Genomic DNA, 25,713 nt, shown 5'->3' with positions numbered 1-25,713 from the left:
TGGCAAAAGTATTGGAACAGATAGACTTAAAATAGATTAAAGTGAATAATACTCTCTTCAGTACCAGGCCTATTTTGTCTGCCTCTTCTTCAAAATGACCTACCCAAAATAAATAGAGTATATCTTCACAACTACAAGGGCTGTATGAATAATCTTGGTCTCAAAAGAAAGCTAAGACCTGTGAGATTACTACAGAAGTGTCAGAATCGAGATATGTGTTACTATGTCAGAGTAAATTCATCTTGAACACAGTAGAAATTTTTATTTTTTATCTCCACCTAAAAACAAAACATTATTTTGAGTGAAAACCACCTTTAAATCATGTGATAATGGCCAAATTCTTCTATGAATTAGTAAAGTAATATCTGATGGGTAACTGTGCAAAAGTACATGCCAAAAAAAATGAACCTGAGCAGTTTTACGGATGTTTTCACACAGGCGTGCGTCTGAGCGGAGTAGTTATCTCTCTGAAGGCTCTCTTCCAATCTTCTCTGTAGCAGCTGCTTTCTCTTCTTTTTAACCTCATAAACGTACGCAATGTAAATAAAACAATAAAATAACACCTCGGCCTGCTCAGCAGGGTCGTCTGTGAGCCTCTGTGTGCGCTCTGCCCATTCACGTGCAAATGACAAGGAGAAGTGAAACTAACTGCGCACTTACAGCAGCCAGTAAACCCCCCCGCCCCCCTTTTTGGTCATTGGAGGGGCAGGACCCAAGTTCACCATAGAAACACCAATGACGATACAGAAGGAAGTAAGCCCACAGATAGCGTATTGCATGTGAGCGCTCCCCGCACTCTTGAAACCCGCTCCTCTTTATGTAAACAACCAGGACCTTCGTGGTTGATCTCAAGCTAACGCAGAGTCATAGGAGGAGACATTAGCAGCGTTTTTTCGAGCTGGAATATAACTTTTGACCATAAAACAGCAAAGGTAAGACCCACTGTATGATTTAGCAAAGTTTTTTTTCTGCTACTCTTTGGCTGCTAGCTCGCCAAGTTTTGGTCGCACAGTGAGGAGGCAGACATCTTCGTCATCATCAGACTCTGCTTTCATATGATATCAGGCATTTGTGGCTTGTTTAAAGTGGTGAATACCGCAGACGCTCTAAAGTGGACGTACACTGTTTTTGTGTTTTCCTTATATGCCCATATAACTTATTGCAGTATGAATTAGGTTTCGTTTTGGTGGCAGTGCTTGGTGGAGGCTTTTAGCTGAGTTTCTCCCCTTACTCTGGTATGCTACAAGTTAGGATTGGTGCCAACGAGTGTGACCATCGATCATCGACGTGCACGCGCATCCCAGGTTGCCCCCTGTACATATTGAACAGGTTTATCTAGTTGCAGATCCTTTCCTTGCAATAACTGTATCAAGCCTGTGACCCACTGACATCACCAACCTTTTGCATTCTTCTTTTGTGGTGCTTTTCCAGGCTTTCACCGCAGCCTCTTTCAGTTGTTGTTTGTTTTTGGGGGTTAGTCCCTTCAGTCTCCTCTTTAGCAGGTAACATGCATGCTTTATAGGGCTTAAGTCTGGAGATTGACTTGGCCAGTCTAAAACCTTCCACTTCTTGCCCCTGATGAACTCCTTTATTTTCATCCCTTTTCACTCAGACAGATAGACAGACAGTAGTGAAGCAAGCAAAACTCAAACAATAATAATGATAATAATAAGTAAATAAACAAATAATAATAAATTCTGACATCAAACAAATGAGCATATAGAAACTGACCATAAGAAAATATTGGTTGCCTTGGATTTTTAGTCTTTTTAAATTGAATCCCCACAAGCTATAAGTTAAAAGCAATATGAAATAAATATTATTATGTGTTAAACGATTCCTTAAGATTAACATAAAATGAACAATTTAATGCCATGAAGTGCATTTTGTATTGAATAGACATTTGCAAAAATAAATAACAAACAAAAACTATAGAATTGAATTGGAATAAAATAAATAATATAAGCCTGCCTTTGTACATAAATAAATAAGAATGAATAAATATTTAAAGTAGGCTAACAGGCTCTAAGCATGGCGGAATTGGGTAGCCTATCCACCTTTAAGCTAAACAAGTTCACAATGTATAACAATCCTTAAAAATAAAAGAAGAAAGAAGGAAAAAAGAACAAAAATGTTTTGTTGTTGCAGTTGTTACATACAATTTACTAGCTGGACTCCATTCAGTACAAGGTTTTGGACTGTCCGCCAAACAATTTTTTCTCTGACAAAGCTTCTGTCACTACTGAACTGAGCTAACCACAAAGAAATGCAAATAAAAATGTAAAATGGTATCAAAGCAAATACAAAATGGCTATGAGCAACAGAATACAGACAGAAAAATGATAGTGGTTCAGAATTCAGTTTGGTTTAGTCCAAAAGTTTTAACAGATTTATTGAATAATTTGTTTTGTTGGGAAATGGGTAAAGGAGATGAAATGGCTGGTATGGCAGAGGGAAGAGGAGGAATGGAGAACCGCAAGGTGGTATTGCCGGTGGAGTTAGCAGGGAAGCATTGGTTAGTGAGCAGACTGGCAGGCAGGCAGGGATTCTGAGACAGAGGAGACACAGCATGCATTAAACACTGACACCAAAACACAGAAAAGCTAGTTAGCAGCAAAAGTTCAACTATACAGCTGAGCATAAGCAGGCAACAATGGAAGGCTGGACAGGGGCGGATCTCAGGAGGAAGGCAGTGAAGACTAAACCCCTCTGGAAGTTGGGCTGGTGGCTGGTGGTAAAGACAGGACTTCTCTGGAGGTTGGAGACGTGACTGATGATCAGAACTGGAGTGTAGGGCCTGGAGTGTGGGACCAGAGACCATCTGCTGGAGATCAGAGCAGGAGGCCAGCAACAGAAGAGCAGGATTGGAATCCGGCAACAGGGCTGATGGACTGGATAGTTGATAGACTGCTGAAACACTCCAGAGGTGACTCAGCAGGAACAGAAGAGGACAGCAGCATGGGCATTAAAGACTGCCACAGCTCTGGAACTGGTGACTGCTGCAGCTGCTCTCAGGTTCTGAGATAGTCTCCCCCTCACATTAAGTCCAATTGAATAATTTCATCCTTGTGTCCCAGAGGTTGTTTATGCCAAATCGTAAGAAATTCCCTCAGAGTGTACTTGAGATATCGCATTCAAAAGACATGAGGTCACAGTGACCTTGACCTTTGACCTTTGGCCACCAAGATCAAATGAGTTCATCCTTTACTCCAAGTGAACATTTTTGCCATCTTTGAAGAAATTCCCTCAAAACATTCTTAAGATATTGCTTTTGAAAGAATGGGCCGGACAGATGGACGGACAACCCGAAAACATGATGCCTGAGGCCCTGGCTATCGCTATTGCGGAGGCATAAAAATTGAGAGTAGTAAGCAAGTAGTAAGCTACTTACTGTAGCTTGCTAGTTAATGACAGACGGTTTTGTTCGAGCAGTCTTAATAATTTGAGGCACTTGTATTTTACGTAGCTGCAGTGTGCAGGCTAAACAGGAAGCTGGCATGAGTGAGTGAGCGAGCAAGAGTGAGTGAGTGTGCTGATCACTGTAGAGCTGGGTGAGCAGTGTAAACGACACATATAAGCCACATGTTATTAAAATAATATATAATTTAGTGCTAACGTTACAGCTAACTCACTTAGCATTGCACTGTAGACAGCTAAACCATTAGCTAGGTAATTAGTCTCGCCTGGCGCAACTCTAGCTAGCCACAACTAGCCTCTTGTAACATTACGTTAGCCAAAACGTTTAATATTTTATCAGTCTAATAGTTTTACAAACAGTGATAACAGCTGAGGAAACTTTTAGGAAGAATCCAGTGGATGAACACCTCACTAACATCAAAAATATCAGAGTTGCATGAGAGGCTGGATTGTTGATTGTTGCTAACTGTGAAAGCTTCGCTCATATCATTCTACATATTAATTAACCATGTGGTTCTATATGTTTGAACAATATACAGATGAACAGATCATTTTCTGTTTATCTCCAGCACATCAGAATGAATTGTAAATAAATGACAATTTTATTAACCAAATGTGAATCTGCCTCTGTCCTCCATTAGCCATCTGAATGTGGCACCATCAAGTGATGGGGTAGGCTAGTAAAGAAAAGTAGAGAAAGTAAAAGTGAACAGGTAAGCCATGATCAGATGGCTGATGGAGGACAGAGGCAGCCACAATGATTAAGAAGTGTACTCTAATGTAAATAAGATGCCAGAATGCATTAAAAAAAGCACCAAAATAGAGCCTGCCTCCCTACAGAGGCTGATGTCAACTGACAGTGCTATTATGTGCAATGCATGGTTCTTTTTTGTCCCTTGGCAATCACATGCCTGATAATAATACATTCCATAGTCATATTTTCAGTCTCCAGTTCAGTTGAAAACAGTTAAAAATGCATAAAAGATTTAGGTCTCTTACCCCCCAAAAAACATTTGATTGTCAGTGAGTATTGTGGTCTTTAGGCTGATAAAGATCTTAAACCCATAGCTTCATCTATGAATTTGCAGAATTCTCTTGGAACAGATGAATGGTAATGAAGAAAAATTCATCCTTGAAAATAAAAATAAGTACTTGAAAAGGTACTTGAAAGTCCTTGAATTTGACTTGCCCTTGTCTGTATGAACCCTGTGTACAGTAATATTATATATATTACATTAATGTAATATGATAACTTATTTAATATTTAGTGGTCTTAAAATACTTTTTTAATTAACTATATAAATATTATATATAATACATAAATGTAAAAATTCATGTTTTTAGTTGATTTTGCAATTGTGTAAGTTGGCCAGAGGGGGCAAAATTCGAAATTTTACACACACTTGCGATTACATAATTTGGCCAGAGGCGGTACACTTCTTAGAACCAATACACACACTCCAGTAAAAAACCCTCCACATTAGGTCCACACCATTTTTTCTAGATTTCACCACCAGGCATGTAAAAATGCCATTCTCTATCAGTTGCAGTGGTCATCCTTATTGGGACCATGATTTTGGTCCTAAGTTGTCCACCGGTCCTAATATGGAAGGTGCTTTTACTGGTCAAGGTCTCAAGAAGGATAGAAAAACAAGCACACACACACACACACACACACACACACACACACACACACACACACACACACACACACACACACCGCCTCCTACTGTCCCGAAAAGTCCGCCCTGAGAGTTTGTGCTTTGGAGGCTTCAAGTTTCCACATCACACACACCAGCTGAATAGTGAATACTGGACCAGGATTATGCCGAGCTGTTTGTGATGTCACTGACAAAGCTCAAAGGCCCACCTCTTTAAAGGCAGATGAATGTGAAAACAGCCCTCGAGCGCCTCAAGCATTCAACTGTGTCAACAAGAAGACGTACTTTCAAGTGGACGGGGGCTCAAAGCTAAACCCCACGGCAGCGCAGACAAAAGAGCAGAGCTGGGCAGAGCTCTGAAGATTTGACCGTGTTTACGACTGGAGAGCAAATAACCTGCAAAATGTCTCCTCGTGCACGACATCCAAGCGGATTTCAGAAACGAGCACTCACCTCTCATGGGTGAATCGAGTCCATCTCTGATGATACGTGACTGTTCTCCTGAATAAAACAACAGAAGAAAAGACCACAGTCAACACACACACACAAATATGTACTGTAAGTATCCAACTGGCCTCAGATTATGATTATATAAAATTTCAGGTCACATAAGGGCAACAGGGGAAGGCTGGAATCCAGAATACTTTTATACAGATTGACAAAAAGAAACCCTTTGTAAGTTTTTATGTTATTTTCCCAGGAATCAAACCAAGTTTATCTGCCAGCTGCGGTCAACTAATGTGGAATTAGAAGGGCAGAGAGCATCAAATCTCACGAGCAACGAATACAATCAATTACAGTATGCCGTATAAAACGCATTATGATGGGAAGGTTTTATTAGCATTTAAGCACCACAATTTAAAATGCATTATAGTACATAAAGCATCGCAAATAATCCATCAAGCAGACCATCGCTGGTGACTTTCTGACCTGCTATAGTGTTTTATATTCCTATCTGCTCAAGAAATAAGTCAGGAGATAAAGGACAGCTATTGTTTTCCTTCCTGTGCAGCTGCTGTGGGACTCCGGGAGGTTGGAAAAGAAACGAAACTCCATCAGATATACGTTCATTCACTCATTCAGTCACTCAATTTCATTTATTTAAGTCCCTGCAGGGAGAACCCTCATTTAAAAAGGTGCCAGTAAGAGCAGACACAACTAAAAATCATCAAAAAAAGCTCAGAGACAGCGATGATCAGAATGAATGATCAGCTTTATCGGACAAGTATGAGCGCACGTTCACGGAAGATTACGGATTAATTGAAGGATTTAAAGCAAAAACAATTGAAATCAATAAAATGTGCAGTTAAACCTTTGAACTGTCTGCGTGTTGGGATGTTAATTTTGGGTTTGGGTAGCACGGTGGCACAAGTGGTAACTGTCGCCTCACAGCTAGAGGGTCCCCGGTTTGAATCCCGCTGTGGGCGCTGGTGGCGTGTCCTCCATCGTGCCTTCAGTGCCTGCTGCTCGAGGAAAAAGGGCCTTTCTGTGTGGAGTTTGCATGTTCTCCCCGTGTTCACCCGGGGTTTCCTCCTAAATAACCCCCACTAAAAACATGCAAGAACATCACCACCTGACCACTGGTGATGAAGGAGTACTGGTCCCCGGGCGCCGGCGTCAGCGTCGGCGTCGGCTGGCAGCCCACCGCTGCTGGTCTGCCGCAGAGGATGATCAGACCGAGGATGGGATGAATGCAGAGAAAACTAACTTCACGGGAAGCATGGCGTGTAGTGTGCAACTAAGACTGTATGATGTGATCAATAAAGTACATTTCTTCTTCTTCTTCTTCTTCTTCTTCTTCTTCTAATGAGGCTTTATTGAAGTCAAATCTGCTTATGTGGCCACGATAACAGAAAGCAGATCTTTTTGAATAATCTTTTGCAGGGACAGCCGTGTCTGCGAGCAGCTACCGACAGTCCAAGAAAGCAGCGCTGAGAGAAGGTAGCAGCTTCTGCAGACAAAGCTGTGTCCCATAACTATGTCCATCACTGCATTTTGATACACTACATCTACAGTTTAGGACCAGAAGTTAGAAATGATATATTTTTAAAGGAGAGTTCCTCGGCCACTTTTTTTCAGCGCACTGGTGCCTCGAATCTCTTTCTATTTAAAAATCTGCATAAATGTAGTACCGCAAGATACAAGCAAGTAATTGATATTATTTCAATATGTATGCTCCGAAAATGCCACATTAAAGTAGAAATAGTATAGAAGAAATAAGACTTCAGTTAAACCAACAAAAAGAGCAGAACTGTGTTTTTAGACTGCACTGTCTCTAAGCAGAAAGAGGGCCACGCTGACAGACAGACATGCTTTTAGTATGGACCGCATGGACAAAAGTCATTTCTACAGTGACTCGAAAACTTTTGACAAGATAATTTAGAGATGACGATTCAGAATTGCCGGCACCTTTACGTAAAGGAAGAAGACAGGCAGTCCTCCAGACTGCAGGAGGTCATGATATGATGCTTCCTTTTGGTGAGTGTAACGCCATCGAGGGTCGGATGGCTTGCAGGGAGCTGTCTCTACCTCTGTACAGGCTTCATCCTTTCAAATTCTGAGAGTGTTTTTGATTTGTTCTCTAGTTTGAATTTTCACCGCCTCTTGCCTACCGATCCAATCAGTGCCCATCGAGTCAACCGTGCCTGCGACCAGTCGACCACGTCGAGGTGGGCGGCCGTGTCTTTGAGCAGGAACGCCTTTCCTGGAAGTCTAAAGTTTATTTACAAGCAGTGAAAACGCTGTCAGCATCGAAATGCTCGATGTGAGTTTATGCTCTCATGGGGAAATGCCTATTAATCCTGTTCTAGAAAATAACTATTACAACTACCAGTCTTCTTCTGTCTTCAAACACCATTAAAAGGGCATCTGGGACATTGGAAACACAGAACGTTTAAATGATTCATCATTCATCATCAGTTCAGTGTAATTCATCCCCTTACTGCCCTGCAACACACTCGTAGCAGAATACAGTAAAACGTCTGTAAAAACTGCAGCAAATAAAGCCGGAAGGATAAAGAACAGGATGAGATGGAGTGATCGGCTGCGTGTTGAAATGTTTGTGGTGTGTTTTAATTGTTTAAACAAACCTGTTGATTCATTCCTGGTAATGAGCTAATCAATGAATGTACTGGAGCCAAACCCTGATGTCGACTCTTCGAACCATCAGGAGCATCAGACGCTCGTACCACATGTTTCCATTTGATTTAATGTTGCAGCCATAAAAACATGCTGGAATTGAATTCAAATCATTTCTAATCAGTCAGTCATTTTTAATCAAGTGTGATGAAGCTCCACACACACACACACACACACACACACACACACACACACACACACACACACACACACACACACACACACACAGGTGTAAATACCGGCATGTGCTCGTGGCTTCCGTCCTGCCTGTGCTCTCCCTCCTCCTCTTCCTCGTCCTCCTCCTCTTCCTCCTCCTCCTCCTCCTCCTCGTCTTCAGCTTCGCTGTTCTGTCTGTGCTCCTCCTCGTCCTCCAGCTCTGAGCTCGACTCCTCCCCTTCCTGCCACGCCTCCTCGCTCTTGCACTCCTCTGCCTTCCTCAGCTCTGCACGAACACACAGGGAGGCACAAAGAGCCAAAGAAGAATAAGCTGACCTGGAAGTGTCACAGCGTCAGACATGAAAACAGCCGCTCAGATCCTCCAAATCACAACGAAAGGAGCTTCACTCTTTCCTCCACATGTGTGAGAAGCAGCCACGTTTTACAGTTTCTATCTTCTTTGCAGCAGCATCCAGATTTGGAGCACTGTAGTCCACCACAAGCTCATTGGTGGTGCTGATATTGAGCTTCAGGTGAGGGTCGTTGTGATGTGATGAAGCTCTCCATCAGTCGTTATTCACTGGAATCATACATGTCAGTACAGTGAGAAGTTGTTGTCAACAGAAAATACATTTTTTTTTCTAAAAAATTCCTTCAAAGTCTTCAGTGTGTTTGTTGTAAGAGTCGGCTGGTTGGTGAGGCAAACAGTCGCGAGGTTGTAAGTTAAAACTGTCTCCTGAAACAATTATGAGGGAACAACAGAAAATCAGACACAGAACCAGCGGCAAGACAAAAACACACACAGCACTCGTGCTTTAAATGAGTGTGTGCGTGGACATGTAGATGTAACTCGGGCACATCGCGGGGACTCGCCGTTCTTATGATAAACAAACGTGAAGGCTGGCAGTGCCTTTAAATGCTCTGATTGGCTCATGTGTTTTTGGTTGCAAGCCGTCACTCACACGAGCTCTAGCATGGGACCGAGCATGGGGCACCACCGAGGTTATAACCGAATCCATGCTCTCTGGGATTTCTCAGACGCAGCGGGTGTTTCAAAACCTTTAAGCAGATCTCATTAACATACGCAGGTGTGACTGGATCCCTGCAGAAGGTGGAAGCGTGAACAGGAGGTAAACGCCCTTTACCTTACTCGCTCTGATTCCTCTGGAAAATTTCCCTTATTTCCAAATCTCAGCTGTGACAGATGTGCACTTATCCTGGTGAAATATGTTATATTGAATGTTACACACTTAACATATTATAGATTGTAAAAAAATATGTACTGTTACAGACTTAAATGACCCAAAAGTAGCTCAGATTGGCTCGATCTTGCAGAGTTAACGATTCAGTAGCATAAAACTCACAGGGGACATTTTTCTGCTGCTTCTACTTTTAATACTTTAAGCTTTGTAGTCGTGCTCATGTGACACTGTGGATGCATGACTCACCCTGGCAGTGCCGTTACAGTTAGCAGGCAGGGAAGAACACGCAGCTCGGATCAGGCCTGGCAAGAGCGGCGCTCCTGCTGGAATATTCTCTCACTAAAAATCTAATTTCACTGCGGTCTCTGTCTCTCATGCTTGTTTGTCCCGCGAGCGGAATATTTTATTTTTAATTTTAAAAGAAAGTTTTATTGTTAATGTTGAGAGCAAGAGAGGGTTTTCATATATTTGGTCTTAAGACAGCTGAAACTGACTTTTTAATGCTTCGCATCTGTATCTGTTCTTGGTTGGATGACAAATTCAATATCACGACCAATAAAAAAAGTGATCCTAATGTTCTGTTTGGGGTCCTGCAGATGGCCGGCAATCTGCAACAGCTCAAAAGACATTCATAAAACTGTTTTATCTTCTCGTTTCTTCATAATTATAACACTTCCAAACTTGACTTTGGTCTGCTGGCACGTCTCAGAAGTCTGCTGCAGAAACTGTCACATCAGCTGTAAAACATGATTGTGCTCATAAAAAATATGCCCTGAAGCTGTAATTGGGGTGCACTTTGTGCACAGCATGACCCTCCCGAGACACAAATAAGAGTATCTGGATTTCTGTTTAGCAGCAGTCTGTTCGTCATAATGTCGGTCCAGCGGCAATTTAGGACTCATGTAGGAAAACTGCTTAACTTCAGCATTATTTAACACAATTTCACAGCAGCACCAATAAGTGGATAGAATGGTAAAAGACAACAAGTGCATGCAAGTTAAACACAACAAGTATGTACTTTGCTATGATATTGCTATTTTATGTTTTTATCTTTTGTCAAGCACCTTGTGTTGCATTTTTATGTATGAAGGGTGCTCTACAAATAAAGTTTGATTGATTGATTGATACAAAAACGTGGGATAGGAAGAAAAACGTCATCCTAAAAAAATTGTAAATAGTATTTACAGACTGTTATGTACCGGTAGTACTGCACAGATTATTGCACAGATTATTATACAGATTATTGCAGAGCAGTTTCTGTTGTGCAGTCTGACGGCTGCAGGAAGGAATGACCTGCGATACCGCTCCTTCACACACTTTGGATGTAGCATCCTGTCACTGATGGAGCTCCTCAGTGCAGTGAGTGTGTGTTGGAGGGGGTGGGAGTTGTTGTCTGTCATGGAGGAGAGCTTGGCTGTCATCCTCCTCTCCTCCACCTCCTCCACCTGTTCCAGAGGGCATCCCAGGACAGAGCTGGCCTTCCTGATGAGTTTGTCCAGCCTCTTGCTGTCAGCTATATATTTATATAGTGTTGATTTTTGTTCTGTATCGTTTTTATTGTCTTTTTCGATCTTTCTGTGTCTGTCTTTTATTGTTTACTGTCGGTAACAATTACATTTTCCTGGCGTCTGATTAATAAAATTTTATCTTATCTCTTATGTTACGTTACGTTACGTTTTGCTTTGACTGTGAATGAATTTGTGGCAGAATTGTTGATGCACCAGCAATCGTGCATATAAAACATGAAGTATCTCCTTATTTGGTGTAATAACAAAGCTTTAAATTTCACATTTGTTGCACTTATCTGTTGTTTTCATCACACTCTCTCTGTGCTACCCTGAACAATGAGGGAGTGCAGCCAGTCTCAATAAAGCACGTTGGAGGTTAACCCTCTCTGGCGCCACCTATGCACCAGAGCAACACCAGAGCTCCGAATCACTGGGCAAAATGTCAGCTGTGGGCTGTGATTCACAGGCCTGGGATCAGACTGCACACACACACACACACACACACACACACACACACACACACACACACACACACACACACACACACACACACAGACACACACACACACACACTTCAGAGCACATCACATAGGCTTACACTGCCTGACCTGAACCCTAAAATCTACCAAATCTTCACCCTAAAATTCAGTGATTTACATTATGGGGACTTATGTTTTGTCCCTATAAGGCAGGCGAGTCCTCACAATGTGACTGTGTAAACAGGTTTATGTCCCCACGGTGCCACTAATACATGTCCACACACACACACTTGGTTTTGTTTCTGGAGCTGCATCCCAGAATCCTGGTGCAGACGCAGGTTCGGTGCTGAACTCGGTCCAGCTCCGCATGCTTTCAGAGAAACTCATCACAACTTAACGCTGACCAGGCTGCTGCTGCTGCTGCTCTCTTTTCGTCAGAGTGTCTCTTTCTATTCACTGCGGTTTCGTAGCTTTACAGTTCTTGAGCAAAGTTATTATTATAAAGTTATTATTATTATTTTTCCTGGCAGTTGTTGTTGCAAACACACGCAGTGATCTTTCTCTGCACAGTTGGGAACACTTTTGAGTAAGACAAGTAAGATAAAACTTTACTTTTCATAATGCGACATGAAAAGGTACAATTCATTTCATGAGGATGTGTTTAAATGTATTCTATTACCTTACTGCATGCTTGCATGGAAGAAATTTTGCAGTGCAGAAACATGTGTTGTGCTTTTAATGCTTGGATGAACAGAATGCTTTTTTACATAAGAAGCTGAAGTTTTCCATAAATACTTTTCTGGGAAACTTCTTAAATTGGTCTGTTTTATTTTGTGGTTGTCGTTTCCCATCTACGTCTCTCCTGCTCATGAAGTTTCACACTAATGTCCTTGTAAAGCGGTTTGGAAATGAATTATTCAGTTTCGCAGCTCTGCTTCCTCCAAAGGTCAAAGGTTTTCGCCAGTATGTAACTGAAAGGTTCCTCAAAGGTCAAAATGTGCACACGATGATGTCAAAACATGACGCACTCCTGGTAACCTGCTTCAGAGCGCGGCGGCCTCAGGTCGACCACGTCCCCTTCAGGCCGTGCAGGTCCAGAAATGTGAAGTCTTGTGTTCATCGCAGCGCTCTGAACCGCAGCCTAACAGCAGATGGGAGAAATATGTCTTGGCCTCCCTCAGTGCCCTCCTGCCTGCTGTTATCCTCTGCTTTTACTGTAATTGTACTCAACATTAGAGATACTAAACGATGTGAACAGATGTCAGAGTGATGATTGCTCCCAACTGCATGCTTGTCCGGCAGAATTTGACATTTTTTTGTGATTTCAATTTTGAGTTTTGCTCTGGAACGGAGTGCGTGTTTCTCGTTTGGCTGCAGCTGTTCTCTCTGGGTGTAACTGCCCGCTGTTGTTTGCTGTTTTTCTGTTGTTTGTATGAACAGAAATTGGAACAATTATTCTGTTTCTGATATGAGTTTATATGTCGTGTCTGTAACATATGCAGTCATGGAAAAATTATTAGACCACCCTTGTTTTCTAATGCCTGGTACAACTAAAGGTACTTTTGTTTGGACAAATATAATGATAACAACAAAAATAGCTCATAAGAGTTTAATTTAAGAGCTGATATCTAGCCATTTTCCATGGTTTTCTTGATAATAACCATAATCACTTGAGTTCTTACATCAATAGCTATGACATTGTACTGCCAAATACAGAGCTTTTAGGCACTCCACGTTTTCTTTTCTGTCACATGATACACACAGGAGTTAGTACTTGATTGCATAATCCTTGTTTTTGATGACTGCAGCTATGCGTGTTGGCATGCTCTCCACCAGCTTCTGACACTTATCTGCTGTCACAGCAGCCCATTCCTGTGTCAAAAAATCAAGCAAATTTGTTTTGTTTTTGGGCTTGTGGTTCTCCATTTTGAGTTTGATGATGTTCCACTGGTTTTCAATTGGATTTAGATCTTGTGATTGAGCAGGCCAAGGCATGGTTCGAATGTTCTGGTTCTCCCTCCAGGCTTTAACCGACCTTGCTGTGTGGCAAGGGGCATTGTCTTGTTGGAAAATCCAGTTATTCGAGGCAGGAAAGAGTTTGTCAGCTGATGGAAGAAGACTGTTTTCAAGAGTAGCCCTGTACGTGACCTGGTTCATTCGCCCTCCAAACAATTGCATTTGCCCTATTCCACCCATACTGAAACAACCCCAGATCATCACCGATGCACCCCCATGTTTTACTCTACGGGCAAGACAGTCTGGTTTGTAGGCTTCTCCAGGCTTCCTCCTCACCAGTAAGTTTGCTGGAGTGGATCCATCACTGAAGAGAACCTGAGCCCAATCCTCAACAGTCCAATCCTTGTGATCCCTAGCAAAGAGGAACTGGGCCTTCCTCTGCCTTTCGTTGATGAAGGGCTTCTTCCATGCCCTGTGTGACTTCAGACCAGCTTCAAGAAGTCGGTTTCGAACTGTCCTTGATGAACAAGTCACATTTCTCGACAGTGCCCACTCATTTTTAAGGACCCTGGAGGTCTGATGACGATTCCTGACGCAGGAACAGATGAGTGCATGGTCCTCTTATGGGGTGGAAAGACGTTTCCTGCCTCGACCAGCAAGAAATTTGGTGGTACCATGTTCAGCTTGCTTTTTCTTGGTGTAATGAACGGCTGTCTTGGAGATGTTCAGTTTTTTGGCAATTTCCAGCAGTGCCAAGATGGCTGCCTTTGTGGCTTCACATAATTCTTTTGTTTTAGGCATTATGTGAGAGCTGACTACTTCTGAGTTGTGCTACGGCTACAGTAAGCAGGAAGCCACTCGAGGCCTTTGCATGTGCAGTGCTGCTTATGACATGAAATGGCCTCTTATGGGAATACAATTAAGCTTAAGCATGTCAAATAGGACATAAAGTATTATGGAATCAGCTGCATTTTTTGTTGTGTTCATTGTATTCTTCAGGTAATATACCTTTAGTGGTATCAGGCATTAAAATGAACAAGAAATTGAAGAAAACAAGGGTGGTCTAATTTTTTCTAAATTCTAAATTTTTTCTATGACTGTAGATGGAAAAATCAAACAACCTACAAAGCACATAGAAATATGCTGCTTACATGTGTATGAAAGTGACACAAAAAGGCACTCAGAAGCTTCTTTTGTGAAACGTAATACACAAACCTTGTCTGTCTGTGGAGAATTTTCACTTTGTTTAAGGACACACTGCAACAAAAAGCCAAAATCTACCCATTTCAGACAGGAATCCTGCTGTACACGTCATGGAAAACCTGCATACATGGAATTATTAACTGTAGATTTACAGTCAGCAGACAGAGATAAACTTGGAAACACTGATCCTAGAAAAGACGTTTTTTATTGTTTATCTGCCAAAAAATGCTGCAGTTATGTTGCACCGTGAAATGCGTGAAATGCAGCTCGCTGCCTTTTCTCTGCTGGGAAACACTGTGTGCTTCCCACAGACTGATGAACAGATCAGTAACACGTCATCATCGTCATGATCGCGCTCAGTGACGTATCCTGAGTACTATATATGCTGTTAGATATCAGTTTCATCTATTGTTTATACACGTTCATTCTTTTCTGTTTCTTGTACGTTGTAGGTTTCAAAGTTTGGATTTGTTGGTTTTCACTGAATTTTATTGCATGGATTCCTGGTGGGTCTGAAGCAGATGCTTGGCCACAAATAAAATACAAATGTTTGTACTTTGTTTAATCAATTATTGTTTAGTGAAACAGCTTTATATCCTGCCTTAGAAATGTTTCCCTTCTTTTCTCTTGCCAGTGGAGAACAGCAGAGCTTGACCTCACCTCCCATGGCAGCACTGCTGTATTGCAAAGGTTCATAATGATGGAGGCTGGATGCAGGGGATGCTGGGATATCAGCGTGGTTCAGTGCAGACAAACCTGAATTGTCTGCACATGTTGTGCATCTTTCTTCCTTCCGTTCGCTTTAAAAGAGCAGCATTTGCTTTAAAATCTTGTCAGTTTTTATTTTTGTCACACAGTTTTCCAAATGCATTATTTGCCGTTAAAAAAACACACAGAGCACATAAAGACTGGACAGATTTACCCCCAAAATTATTTCATTTAAGTAGAGGCAGGTGGAGATGAACTTTATGTAAAGATAAATCAAAAATAAAAAAGTCAAAAAGAATTAAACAAATAAATCCTCCACATAGTGATAAGAAAAGAAACCATAAAAAGCTCAGTACATCCCCCTTTATTTCTCTTTTATGACCGTCTTGGCGTTCGTCTCCTCAGACAGATTTTTTTTTCCTAAGCATCTTTCCACTGGCAGTTGGCTTTACTCAGAAGGTATTTCATGCAAAAAAGAAGCCACATGTGGCTTCAGAGCAGAGCGCAGGAAATTACATCAGTAAGACCAAACTTTCGTATTTCATGTTATTTCCTGCTCATTTCTCTTGATGCGACGTTTCTGTTGTTGAAGCTGTTGGACTTAAACCTGAAGATACTCAAGATGTTAGAGAAAGACAGTGCTCTCCACCACCCTCATCAAACATTTATCTTAATATCTGTGAATGCTGTTTGCCGTCTACCGAGGCTGCTTTTCATCTTCGACCTGCACACTGTCGACGTCCTGTGACGCTGGGACGCCGTTCACTTCGAGAGCCTCTCTCCCCGTACTTTAAAATCCTGCTGCCGATCATCCTGCGCTGCCTCCTCAGTGACCTCAGCCAGATCACTGCTGGCTTCACTGCATCCAAAACCATTAAATGTTTTTAATAGCTGCCCTTTGGAGTTTTCCTGTTGATTTAATGTTTTGCAGTATGTACCTCTTAGCATGCGCCAAGATATGTGTGTCTTTCAGCTCCTTGCATGCCAGAGCAACAGAAAGCCTGCTGGGATGCTTCTCTCAGTCCAGCAATTAGCTGTTACAGCTCTGTATTACATTTTATCATCCTCACAACAATAAGGCTGTTTCAGTCATCTTTGGGTCAAATTTCTATATTATTTAGATATTTCAAAACAAGATAAAAATTGGAAAATAAATGTGTAAATGTTTCTTAGAACCCTTGTTTATATATAATCAAGCATTTAAGTGGAAATTTGTAGCTCAGACCTGAATTAGAATGAAAAAATTACTAAAAATTAGTGCTGTCAAAAATATCACGTTATTAACGCGTTAATGCAAATCTTTTTTTTTTTTTAATCGCGAGATTATCGTTCTTTGTGACCTAGTGAACTTGTAGTTTTTTGTAAGCTGTGGCCACTGCTAGTAACGTTAGAAAAACTACAGGATCCGGTTATAAACTGGAAACAAAACAATAGACACGCCCCACGCACGAGTTTGGTCTTGCCTGCTCGCTAGCTGTAAAAGAGTAGGCTAATGGTTGTGTGGATGTCAAGCGCAAAATGCCAAAATGGATGCGAACAAGATTCTGAATGGAAAGTTTAGTTTCAAAAAGTTGCCAGATGGGTCGACTGAGAGGATCAAAGTTATCTGTGTGTGTTGTTGGTGTGAACTGAGTTATCACCGCCGCACATCCAGTCTGAAATACCACTTGATGGACAAACACACGGCGAATGCGAATTCTCCACCGCCTCCTTGTCAAAACCAGGCGACAATGGACGGCTTTCCACAGAGGCAGATGGATACGGCAACTAAGAACAAGCTTACTGCAGCCATAGACAAGCAATGTTCATTGTTTCTGGAGAGAAATAAGAGGCTGCGTTGATCAGCCTCTGATGAACAAATAGAAGAGCATCACAGTCTGACTGCTTGTATGTTCAAAGGAAACTTAAGAAAGGAAAGTTTCAGCCATGGTTTAACTGCACTATAGCCTGAGTCCTAGTTTACAATGATGTGACCTTTGTAACTTTATCTTGTATCACCCTGTTTTGATCCCTTAGAAAGGGTTGTTGAAGGGGCTTTTTTGTAACCAAGCATTTATTTTTTGTCATCTGTTTATTGACAGTGTTAAATTGTGTGAGATTTGATTCATTCAAATGTGAATGACTGCTCAAAGTGAGAATGTTAGTGTGAAATAAAACACTACACAATGTTTTCAGTAAAAAACATTTGCACAAAGCAAGCCGATCCACTTTTCCATGTTGATAAGAGCATTAAAATGATTCTTTGATTGATATTGAGCTTATATCGTTTCATTATTAAAGAAATACCAGTACTTTTTGTTTAATGATACCGCTTCATAACCTTCTTGTTTCTGTGTCTTTGTGGAAATATTGGGACAAAAATGCTTTAAGCGGTTCTTTTTTCTTGTAGCTTCGACATTAAAGCAGGAGTGACTGTTTGTGGGCTCCTCTACCTAAAGGGAAAAAGCACTTTTTAATTTGTCTCTCTTTCACACCCTCACACAGCGATGGCAGCAGAGCTAGCATGCAGAGCATTAGCTTAATGACCAGAAGCAATCTGAGGTTCAGCGTCTTCCTCTGGGACGCTTGGACACTCGGACCAGAGGTGATGTAACCGAACTGTGAGCGTGATCACATTAACACCTTGTTTACCTGAGCTCCACTTTGCTCTCATCACTCCCATCACCACTGAAGTATTCGTGCGTGTGTGTGTGTCACCTGTGGCGGCGATGTGTGTGTCTTCTGTGATCTGCTCCAGTCTGCCCAGCAACGCTTCGATGTTGGCTTTAATCTGAGTCAGCTCTGACTTGATGGCCTGCAGCTCTGTCCCCTTCACTGCTGCTGGAGAGAGACAGACAGAGACGTCAGCGTCCATCCCGATTCAAGCGTCTTACAAACACTTTCAGAAACTTTCTTGAGACGAGGGGACGTGTCCTCCACCATGCCTTCGGTGCCTGCTGCTTGAGGAAAGGGGCCTTTCTGTGTGGAGTTTGCATGTTCTCCCCTTGTTCACCTGCGGTATCCTCCATAAAAAAATACCACTAAAAACATGCAAGAAGATCACCACCTGACCAGTGGTGACAAAAGGAACTGGTCCCCGGGCGCTGTTCGGCTGGCAGCCCACCGCTCCTGGTCTGCCATGGAGGAAGGACTTGCTGGGGTGGGTTAAAAGCGGAGAAAAGGATTTCACTAAGCATGGCGTGTGCAGTGTCCTCTGTTAACTCTGATAAAAGGATGTCTTTCTTTTTTTAAGAGTGGCTGCCGAGAAAAAACGGAGTTCAGAAACTGTAATCTTCTATTGATCGCTAATGAGAGCCATAACGTTATTTGCCGCCGTTACACCACCGCCATCCTGACCTCTGAGCAGCAGGCAGGAGCGATCCACAGAGGCACCCTTCCAGAATGAAAACGCAGTACAAGTATGACCTGATTTTCTCATCTGGAGGACGAGGAGGGGGCGGCGGTGGCACGACAATGAGGCGAGATGACCGCCAAGCAGCGGACCACCGCTGAGACATCGTGAAAATGTCCAGCCGTGTCAATGGCAACCAAACCAGCTATTTGAACCCTAACCCTCGGTTTCTGTGCCTAAATCAAACCAAAGATGAAGCGCTGTCGCCGTCGAGAAGCAAAGAAACGTAAAGGTTCGACGCGGAAAGGTGCGACATTATTTTGCCGATCGCTTCGTTTGGGGAGAAACGGAAGACTGAAGGTGAGAGCAACACCAAAAACATCATGAATCATCCTGAGGGAGCCATGAATATTCGTACCAGACTTCAAGACAGGCCGGCCAACACATATTGAGATATCTTGCTGTGGGTCAAAGTGATGGATTAACTGTTCTTCACTGCAAAGACTGAACAAGTTCTTCATCGGTTTACCACCGCAGCTCTGGAATGGAGTCTTTATTTTGATCAAATTGACGATAACGTGCTCGTATTTTCAACACGTTTCTGTAGAAATAAAAAAAACATGAATTATTAGTTCTTTTTGGGGGGGGGGGTATATACAACAACATGCTTACAGCTGCTGTGAAATTAGATTTATTGCAGTCTGTGAGAAGCTTTGAAAACAAACAAACCAAAAACAGATTTTAAATTGTTTTGATATTCTTCATTTTGGATTTAATTCACTTATTGAGGAATCACCCACCACCACACAAGATCTACTCGCCTGATTGTTCGTCCTGTTGGACGTTTCAATATATGAAGTGAATTCATCATTTTTTATCGTTTGTTCTGCAATGAAATGATATTAAAAATTCAAACAAACAGCCGAGGAAGAGGAGGGTGGAGGGACGTGATGAGTACATTAGTGGTGGCAGAGAACAACTGGAACCATGCAACACATCTGGCGGTTGTTTTTGTTTCACTTCAATGAACTCACAATTACTGCCATATTTCACCAACCCCATGTGTGTGTGTGTATGTGTGTGTGTGTGTGTGTGTCTGTGTGTGTGTGTGTCTGTGTGTGTGTGTGTTGCTCAATACACATTCACCACTCGCCTGTTACGTCTCTCACTTTCTCATCTCTTTTCTCTTCCTTTTGTCCTAATTTCACTCAGTAGTCCTTCCTTCTCTTGTCCACTTGTTTCCTCTCTCCTTTGACTCGTTTGTCCCCTCCTCTTTCTTCTTTGTCTCTTTGCTTCTCTTCTTTCTTCCTTTCTAGGTCTTTCAGCTTTGTCTCGAGCCTGTCTTCTCTAATGCCGTCTCATGTCTTTCTCACCCTTCACTTCCTGTCTGCTGTCTTTCCTCTTCCTGTGTTGCCGCTCTCTCAGTCGCGTCTCGCCTCCATGGAAACCATCTGAGCTCAGACTGAAGCAGCTGAGACGCAGCTCGTTACGCACACACAGTCCCGTTTTCATCATTTTGGGGGACATTCCATTGACTTACATTCATTTTCTGGAGACTTATCTTAAGCCTGACTATAACGCTAAAAATCCTTATCTTTAACCCTGAAACCCCTCAACCTAACCCTTAATCTTAATCCTAAAAACCCTTAACCTTACCCTAAACCTTAACCCTAAAATCCCTAAACATTACCCCGTTAACCCTAAAACCCCTTAACTGTACCCCAAGCCTTAACCCTGAAACCCTTAATCTAACCATAACCCTTAAATCCCTTAACCTTACCCCAACCCTTAACCTTAAAATCCCCACAAATTACCCCATTAACCCTAAAAACCCTTAAACTGACCCTAACTTTAACCCAAGTCTTCAGAAAATTGAATAATTTACTTTATGTGAACTCACATTTTATCCCCACAACAGAGGTGAGTCCCCACAATTTGAGTATGTAAACAGATTTATGCCCCCACAACCTGCCCCCCCGAACCCCCCCCCCCCCCCCCCCCCCCCCCCCCACACACACACACAAACGGTGAGATTAAACCTGCATGAAACTGCATTAACTTTGTTTCTGAAACCTTGAGACGAGGCCTGATTAAATTCAACAGTTGTCTGACAAGTTGTCTTTGGCAAACATTCAGAAAATGTGGGAAAAATACTGGAATGAAAGAGTGAAAAAACATTTACACTTTCAGGGTATCCGCCTTAGCAGCTTGAAATCAGCAGCCAGCGCAGCTACTGCATTACAGTTACCACCAGCCTGTGGTCCATTTCAACATCCGTCCATCTCAGTAAAAACACAAGACACGTTCTAATAAAGCCGAACAGTTGTGGATAAATCATTTTATCGAGAAGTAACTTTGTCAGATCATGCTGATCTTCTTCTGGTTCTGGTGAGAAACATCACTGGCAGACAGATATCAGGCGCTTGTTTAGCCCGCTGGCTGGCATCTAGAAGATCACATTTCTATCAAATTCTGTGATCCAACGGGCCTAAAGCTGCGCCTGCTTCCTCCTTACGTCCGAATAAAACTCAGCTGTTATAAATCACTTTGGGCAAAATTTGATTCCGAAACAATTCTGAGGAGGAACAAAAGCACGAGGGAAAGGGAGTTTTGTTTGTGTGACGGGCGTCAACGTAAATAAATCAGCCTGGAAATTCCTCGAAGCTTAATGATTCATCCTCCTGTTATCGTCTGGACCCGGCGCTCAGACCTCTGCAGCATCCTCATTATTTTTGCCTAGAATTAATCTTTTGCCCAAAGACTTGACTTTTTTTTTGCATTTTCCCTGCAGCCAGGTGAAGCCCTGTCACTCAGCACCACAATATTTTGTTCCTGTTTTTACTTTTTAAACAAGCACTGCAGCGTAGGTCTGAAAAAAGTGTATTTGTCAGCCTGTATTTATGAAGAAAAAGGCATCAGAGTGTTTTCTTTCCTGATGACACGCTGCTACTCGAGTTACAGAGAGCTCATGGCTGCCGTTTACGATCAGTCCTAACAGTAAATTATTCAGCAAATGAGGAATAAAATGCTATTTCTTGTGTTTCAAAAGGCCTTTTTACATCATTAGGGGCGTGAAATGGCCTGAAACTCCAAATTGTCTGATTTTGGTTTGGTGTCTCTGACAAAAAGACAAACCATGGAGGGTTTATCACATCAGATTAGTCTCACAGCTTCGAGTTTAACCCCGATCTCTGGTCCCTTTGCTTCAGATGTGGTCCACATGAGCTGACTTTCCCTCATTATACTTGGAGTGTAATAAACTTCAAGGTTTTCTGCAGGGCGTCCACTACGACTTCCCTGACAGATAACGTCTCTAATATAACACACAGTCGTTCCATCAAGCTTACAGAAATCTGAGAGGCCGTTGCTGAAAAATGTATTGCGGTGAGATGGAAGTCGTCTCTCCTGCTGCTGGCTGAATGGTGAATGAGCTGCAACCAAACAAAACATAAAGCCAATCTCTCGTTTTTTTTTCTTCTCTTTATTGCTTTACTTACTCTTAGTTAAATTTTTACTCCTACAGTTTCATCACCAAAGCTTAAATGAACATCTTCTGGCCTGCCACCACTATGGTTAAAGCCTGGCTAACTTCACTGCATCCTGAAACCACTTGGTTGAAGTAGGAAATATGGTCATAAACAACCTCACAATCTCTCACGATCTGTCACGTCAAAGTCAGCTGAAGCCTTTTTAACAATGGACCAACGCTGTAATTTTCCTGCTGAGGGCAGCCTTAGTGAGGGGAGAAGAGGGGGATCATGGCAAATAGCTAAAGAAAAACACAGTTCCTGTTAATTCTGAGCTCAACTTGCTAAAAGCGCCTTGACATCAGCGGAGTGAGGGGCTTTCAGGGTTTGTAGGAACATCAATCACTCTGTCCTCAGGTGTCACTGCTCGTTTAAGTAACAGCAGCACATAATGCAGACGGAGGCCGCTGGAGCACGAGCTCCTCGGCCTGCCAGAGACCCCGAACCCCCGCCGGATCCCAGGAGGTGCTGCTGCTTTTCTGCAGCCTCTCTGACCTCTGAACACCCCCTGTGGGGGAGGCAACAGGAGATGATATCCTTACTGGAACATTTGAGGCTAATTGGAGGGAAGTTCTTCTCCGTAAATTGACAATTTATGTGGTAATGTCCTTTTGACACTGACGCCATGCCAGTACCAGAGCTTAAAGTCTAAACATTCACCCCGTTTCACCCTCGTCTGCTTCCCATTTTCTCGAGCCGCGGTTGTTATGATGTCAGGTTTGATTTTCGCTCATTAGCATTTTAAAAATTCTCTTCTTTTCTCATTTATTCTCGGATTATTTTTGCCGACAAGCTGTTTTAACACAGCCTGCCAACGAACTCCACAGCGTTTTTGGTCAACATGATTTTTATTATGTTTACAGTGTAAATTATTAAATTTAAAGTCCACCTGCTTAGAACTGACATGGATCTATTCTGGATTCAACAACAAATCCTGGTTCAGATTCATGTCACGGTGCTCAGAGACTGCGAGAGCAGATCTACGACGATACCTGGAGGGCAAATCTGGAGCTGCTGAGTTGCACCAAAGCAAGTCTTAAATTATAATATGTGTCATTTTTTAGCATCAGACAACTGACAAACACTCGTTGTGTGACTGCAAGCAGCACAGAGATCAGCAATGGTTGATTCAATATCGGTCAAAAATTCACCTGTGACAAGGTTTGCTTTATTTTAGCTCTCCAATGCGAATCTCATAATGGTGACCTCGAGGGCCTGTGATTTACCGAGCGTCTCTGTAACCACGAGGCTTCACTTCGGCTCGTGGTTCGATGCTGAGCATTCAGGGGAAAAGTACAAACTGTCAGCTCTTTATTTTGAGCTTCCGAAAAAGTGAGCGATAAAGAGAAAACTCCTGTTGTGATACTGCTTTTCAAAACCATCTGCGATGCAAGTTTGATGAGTACACAGAAAGACACTCAAATCAGTGACATGAAAACTGCTTTTTGAGCTCTGCACACGGAGAAATTCAGTGAAGAAAAAAAAAAAGGTTCAGGTCGAAGTCGGAAAGGAGGGGAGCTGACGGGACGCCGGCATCTCTCTTCAGATCCACAATCTGAACATGATGTGAAATGAATGTTTAATGAGCAGAATGCAAAAATAAAGTGACAACAGTCGCCCTGATGCTTGAACCCTCCGCTGACATGTAAAACACAGAGCTGAAAGATAGATGAAGAGGAGGCTTGGGTCACAAGGGTGGAGTTAGTCAGAGTCGGGAAGAGGCACAAGAAAAAATAATAAACAAGAGAGACAAGGAAGAGGGACCTGAAGACAGAGAGACAGTTCAATGACACGTCAGAATACCTGAATATCAGAATACAAACAAGATCATGTTTACAGACTTTAATTATGGCTTCAGCAGCAGCTAATGCTAACGCTCCTACAGCCGTCTTACTGCTACTAAGACATACTGCAGTAATTACCATTACTGCATACTCGTACTGCAGGGAACCATCTGGAAACTTGGAAACACAATGATAAGAAGCTAACTAATCCATTCATGAATATATATCCTATTTTTCTGTGTTTCTTTTTTGAAATATGCAACGAAAATATGCTGTTTGTGGCACCATTGTTGTTAGAACCATGAAGCAGAGTCACAGCTTGGGAAAAATTAAAAATAAGTTCGTTTCTGAAAAGTCGATTTTTCTGGATTTTTGGAAATTTGACAAAACATATGACAAAAATGTAAAATGCAAAGATACCGTAAGAAACACACATATTTATATTAGAGACAGACTGAGTAGAACTCACATCTCTGTTTGTTGCCGTTGCTGGTGGGAAGGACTGAGGCGTTACGCGCCAGCAGTTTGACCGGCAGAGATTTGACCCGTCGTACCAGAGGCACCGCCACCCGCGGGCGTTTGACAGGCACCACCCGGGGGACCGGGGACACCCTGCCACGGTACTCAAACAACCTGGAGAGAGACCGAGGAGGGATGACAGGAGGGAGGACGGAAAGAACAGAGAAGGGGAGAAAGAAAGGGTCGAAAAGGAGGTAAACAAGGGGAAAGATGGGAAAGGAGAAGAGTGGTCAGATGAGGAAGAGGAGAGTTAAAAGAACATCAGATGTCTGATCAGATCAGTTTGATTTCTGTAGTGCCAAATCACAGCAAACGTCTCAGAACATTTTCCATATAGAGAATGTCACGACCCTACTCTTCACCAACCACCTCCCAAAAACTTGCCGTCTCCACGAGCGAGCACTTGCTGGCGGCAGCGAGGAAAAACTTCCTGTTAACAGGCAGAAACCTCGAGCAGAACTAGAGTCTGGGTGGGCGACCAGGAGAGAGAAACAACAGAAATCCCAGAGAACATCTCTCCATGTCTGTGCTTTTTCAGTAGCCTCCACACGTACTAATGCCCACAGCGTGCTGAGCGAAATACTCCACCTTTCATTGTTTAATAAATACAAAGCATGAAACAGCAGACATCAATCAAACATTGGAAAGCTATTTTCAACTTCACGTAAAACGAATTTAAATGCCTCTCTGGCATTTATTAGTTTAGTGTTTTAATTTCGTGGGTTTTTGTACCAACATTTAATGAAGGCTTGCTTTGTCCAGCTGGCTCCTGCCGTTCAGTTGTGTTTTCTATTGTGCTGCACTGTGGCCTTCAGCATCCCACTTAAAAGCTCACTGACATTAGTCTGTGTGATGGCATATCTTCTCTGAACCTGTGAGAAAACACATTTCTAATGTTGTGCAATGAAGACATATAGCTGGTGCATGAACTTCTGCATGTTCCTCCATACACATCCAACTAAACATAAGCTTTGACCAGGAAGGAGCTCTTTGCTGACTTTAGCTGCTGTGTGTCCATGTGCAGAACACAAGCTCACTCAAACTTTTCTATGTTTGCTGTTATCTGACAGAGAACCAATGCGAGCATTTCCCTCCCTCGAAAGGATGTCGCTCATAGTGATTCC

At 42.5% G+C, this 25,713-nt stretch overlaps 1 protein-coding gene across 3 annotated transcripts in view; it reads right to left on the bottom strand.

The window, feature by feature from the left end:
- Positions 1-25,713, bottom strand: part of raly (RALY heterogeneous nuclear ribonucleoprotein) — a 149,627-nt gene that overhangs the window by 33,016 nt on the left and 90,898 nt on the right. The window contains exons 5-8 of one of the 3 annotated variants that reach the window (XM_070958789.1): positions 24,540-24,703; positions 18,126-18,245; positions 8,456-8,658; positions 5,532-5,579 (exon numbers count right to left, since the gene is read on the bottom strand). In XM_070958789.1, coding sequence (XP_070814890.1) covers positions 5,535-5,579; positions 8,456-8,658; positions 18,126-18,245; positions 24,540-24,703 — 532 coding nt within the window. In that variant the 3' untranslated portion in view covers positions 5,532-5,534. Of the gene's footprint in view, positions 1-5,527; positions 5,580-8,455; positions 8,659-18,125; positions 18,249-24,539; positions 24,704-25,713 lie in introns of all 3 variants that reach the window. The other 2 variants (XM_070958787.1, XM_070958788.1) reach the window with 2 other exon arrangements.

The sequence above is a fragment of the Chaetodon trifascialis genome, chromosome 3, assembly GCF_039877785.1.
Source record: "Chaetodon trifascialis isolate fChaTrf1 chromosome 3, fChaTrf1.hap1, whole genome shotgun sequence".
Classification (NCBI taxonomy): Eukaryota; Metazoa; Chordata; class Actinopteri; order Chaetodontiformes; family Chaetodontidae; genus Chaetodon; species Chaetodon trifascialis.
Note: the sequence above shows the minus strand (reverse complement) of the source record. Positions and strands in the feature narration are given on the sequence as shown.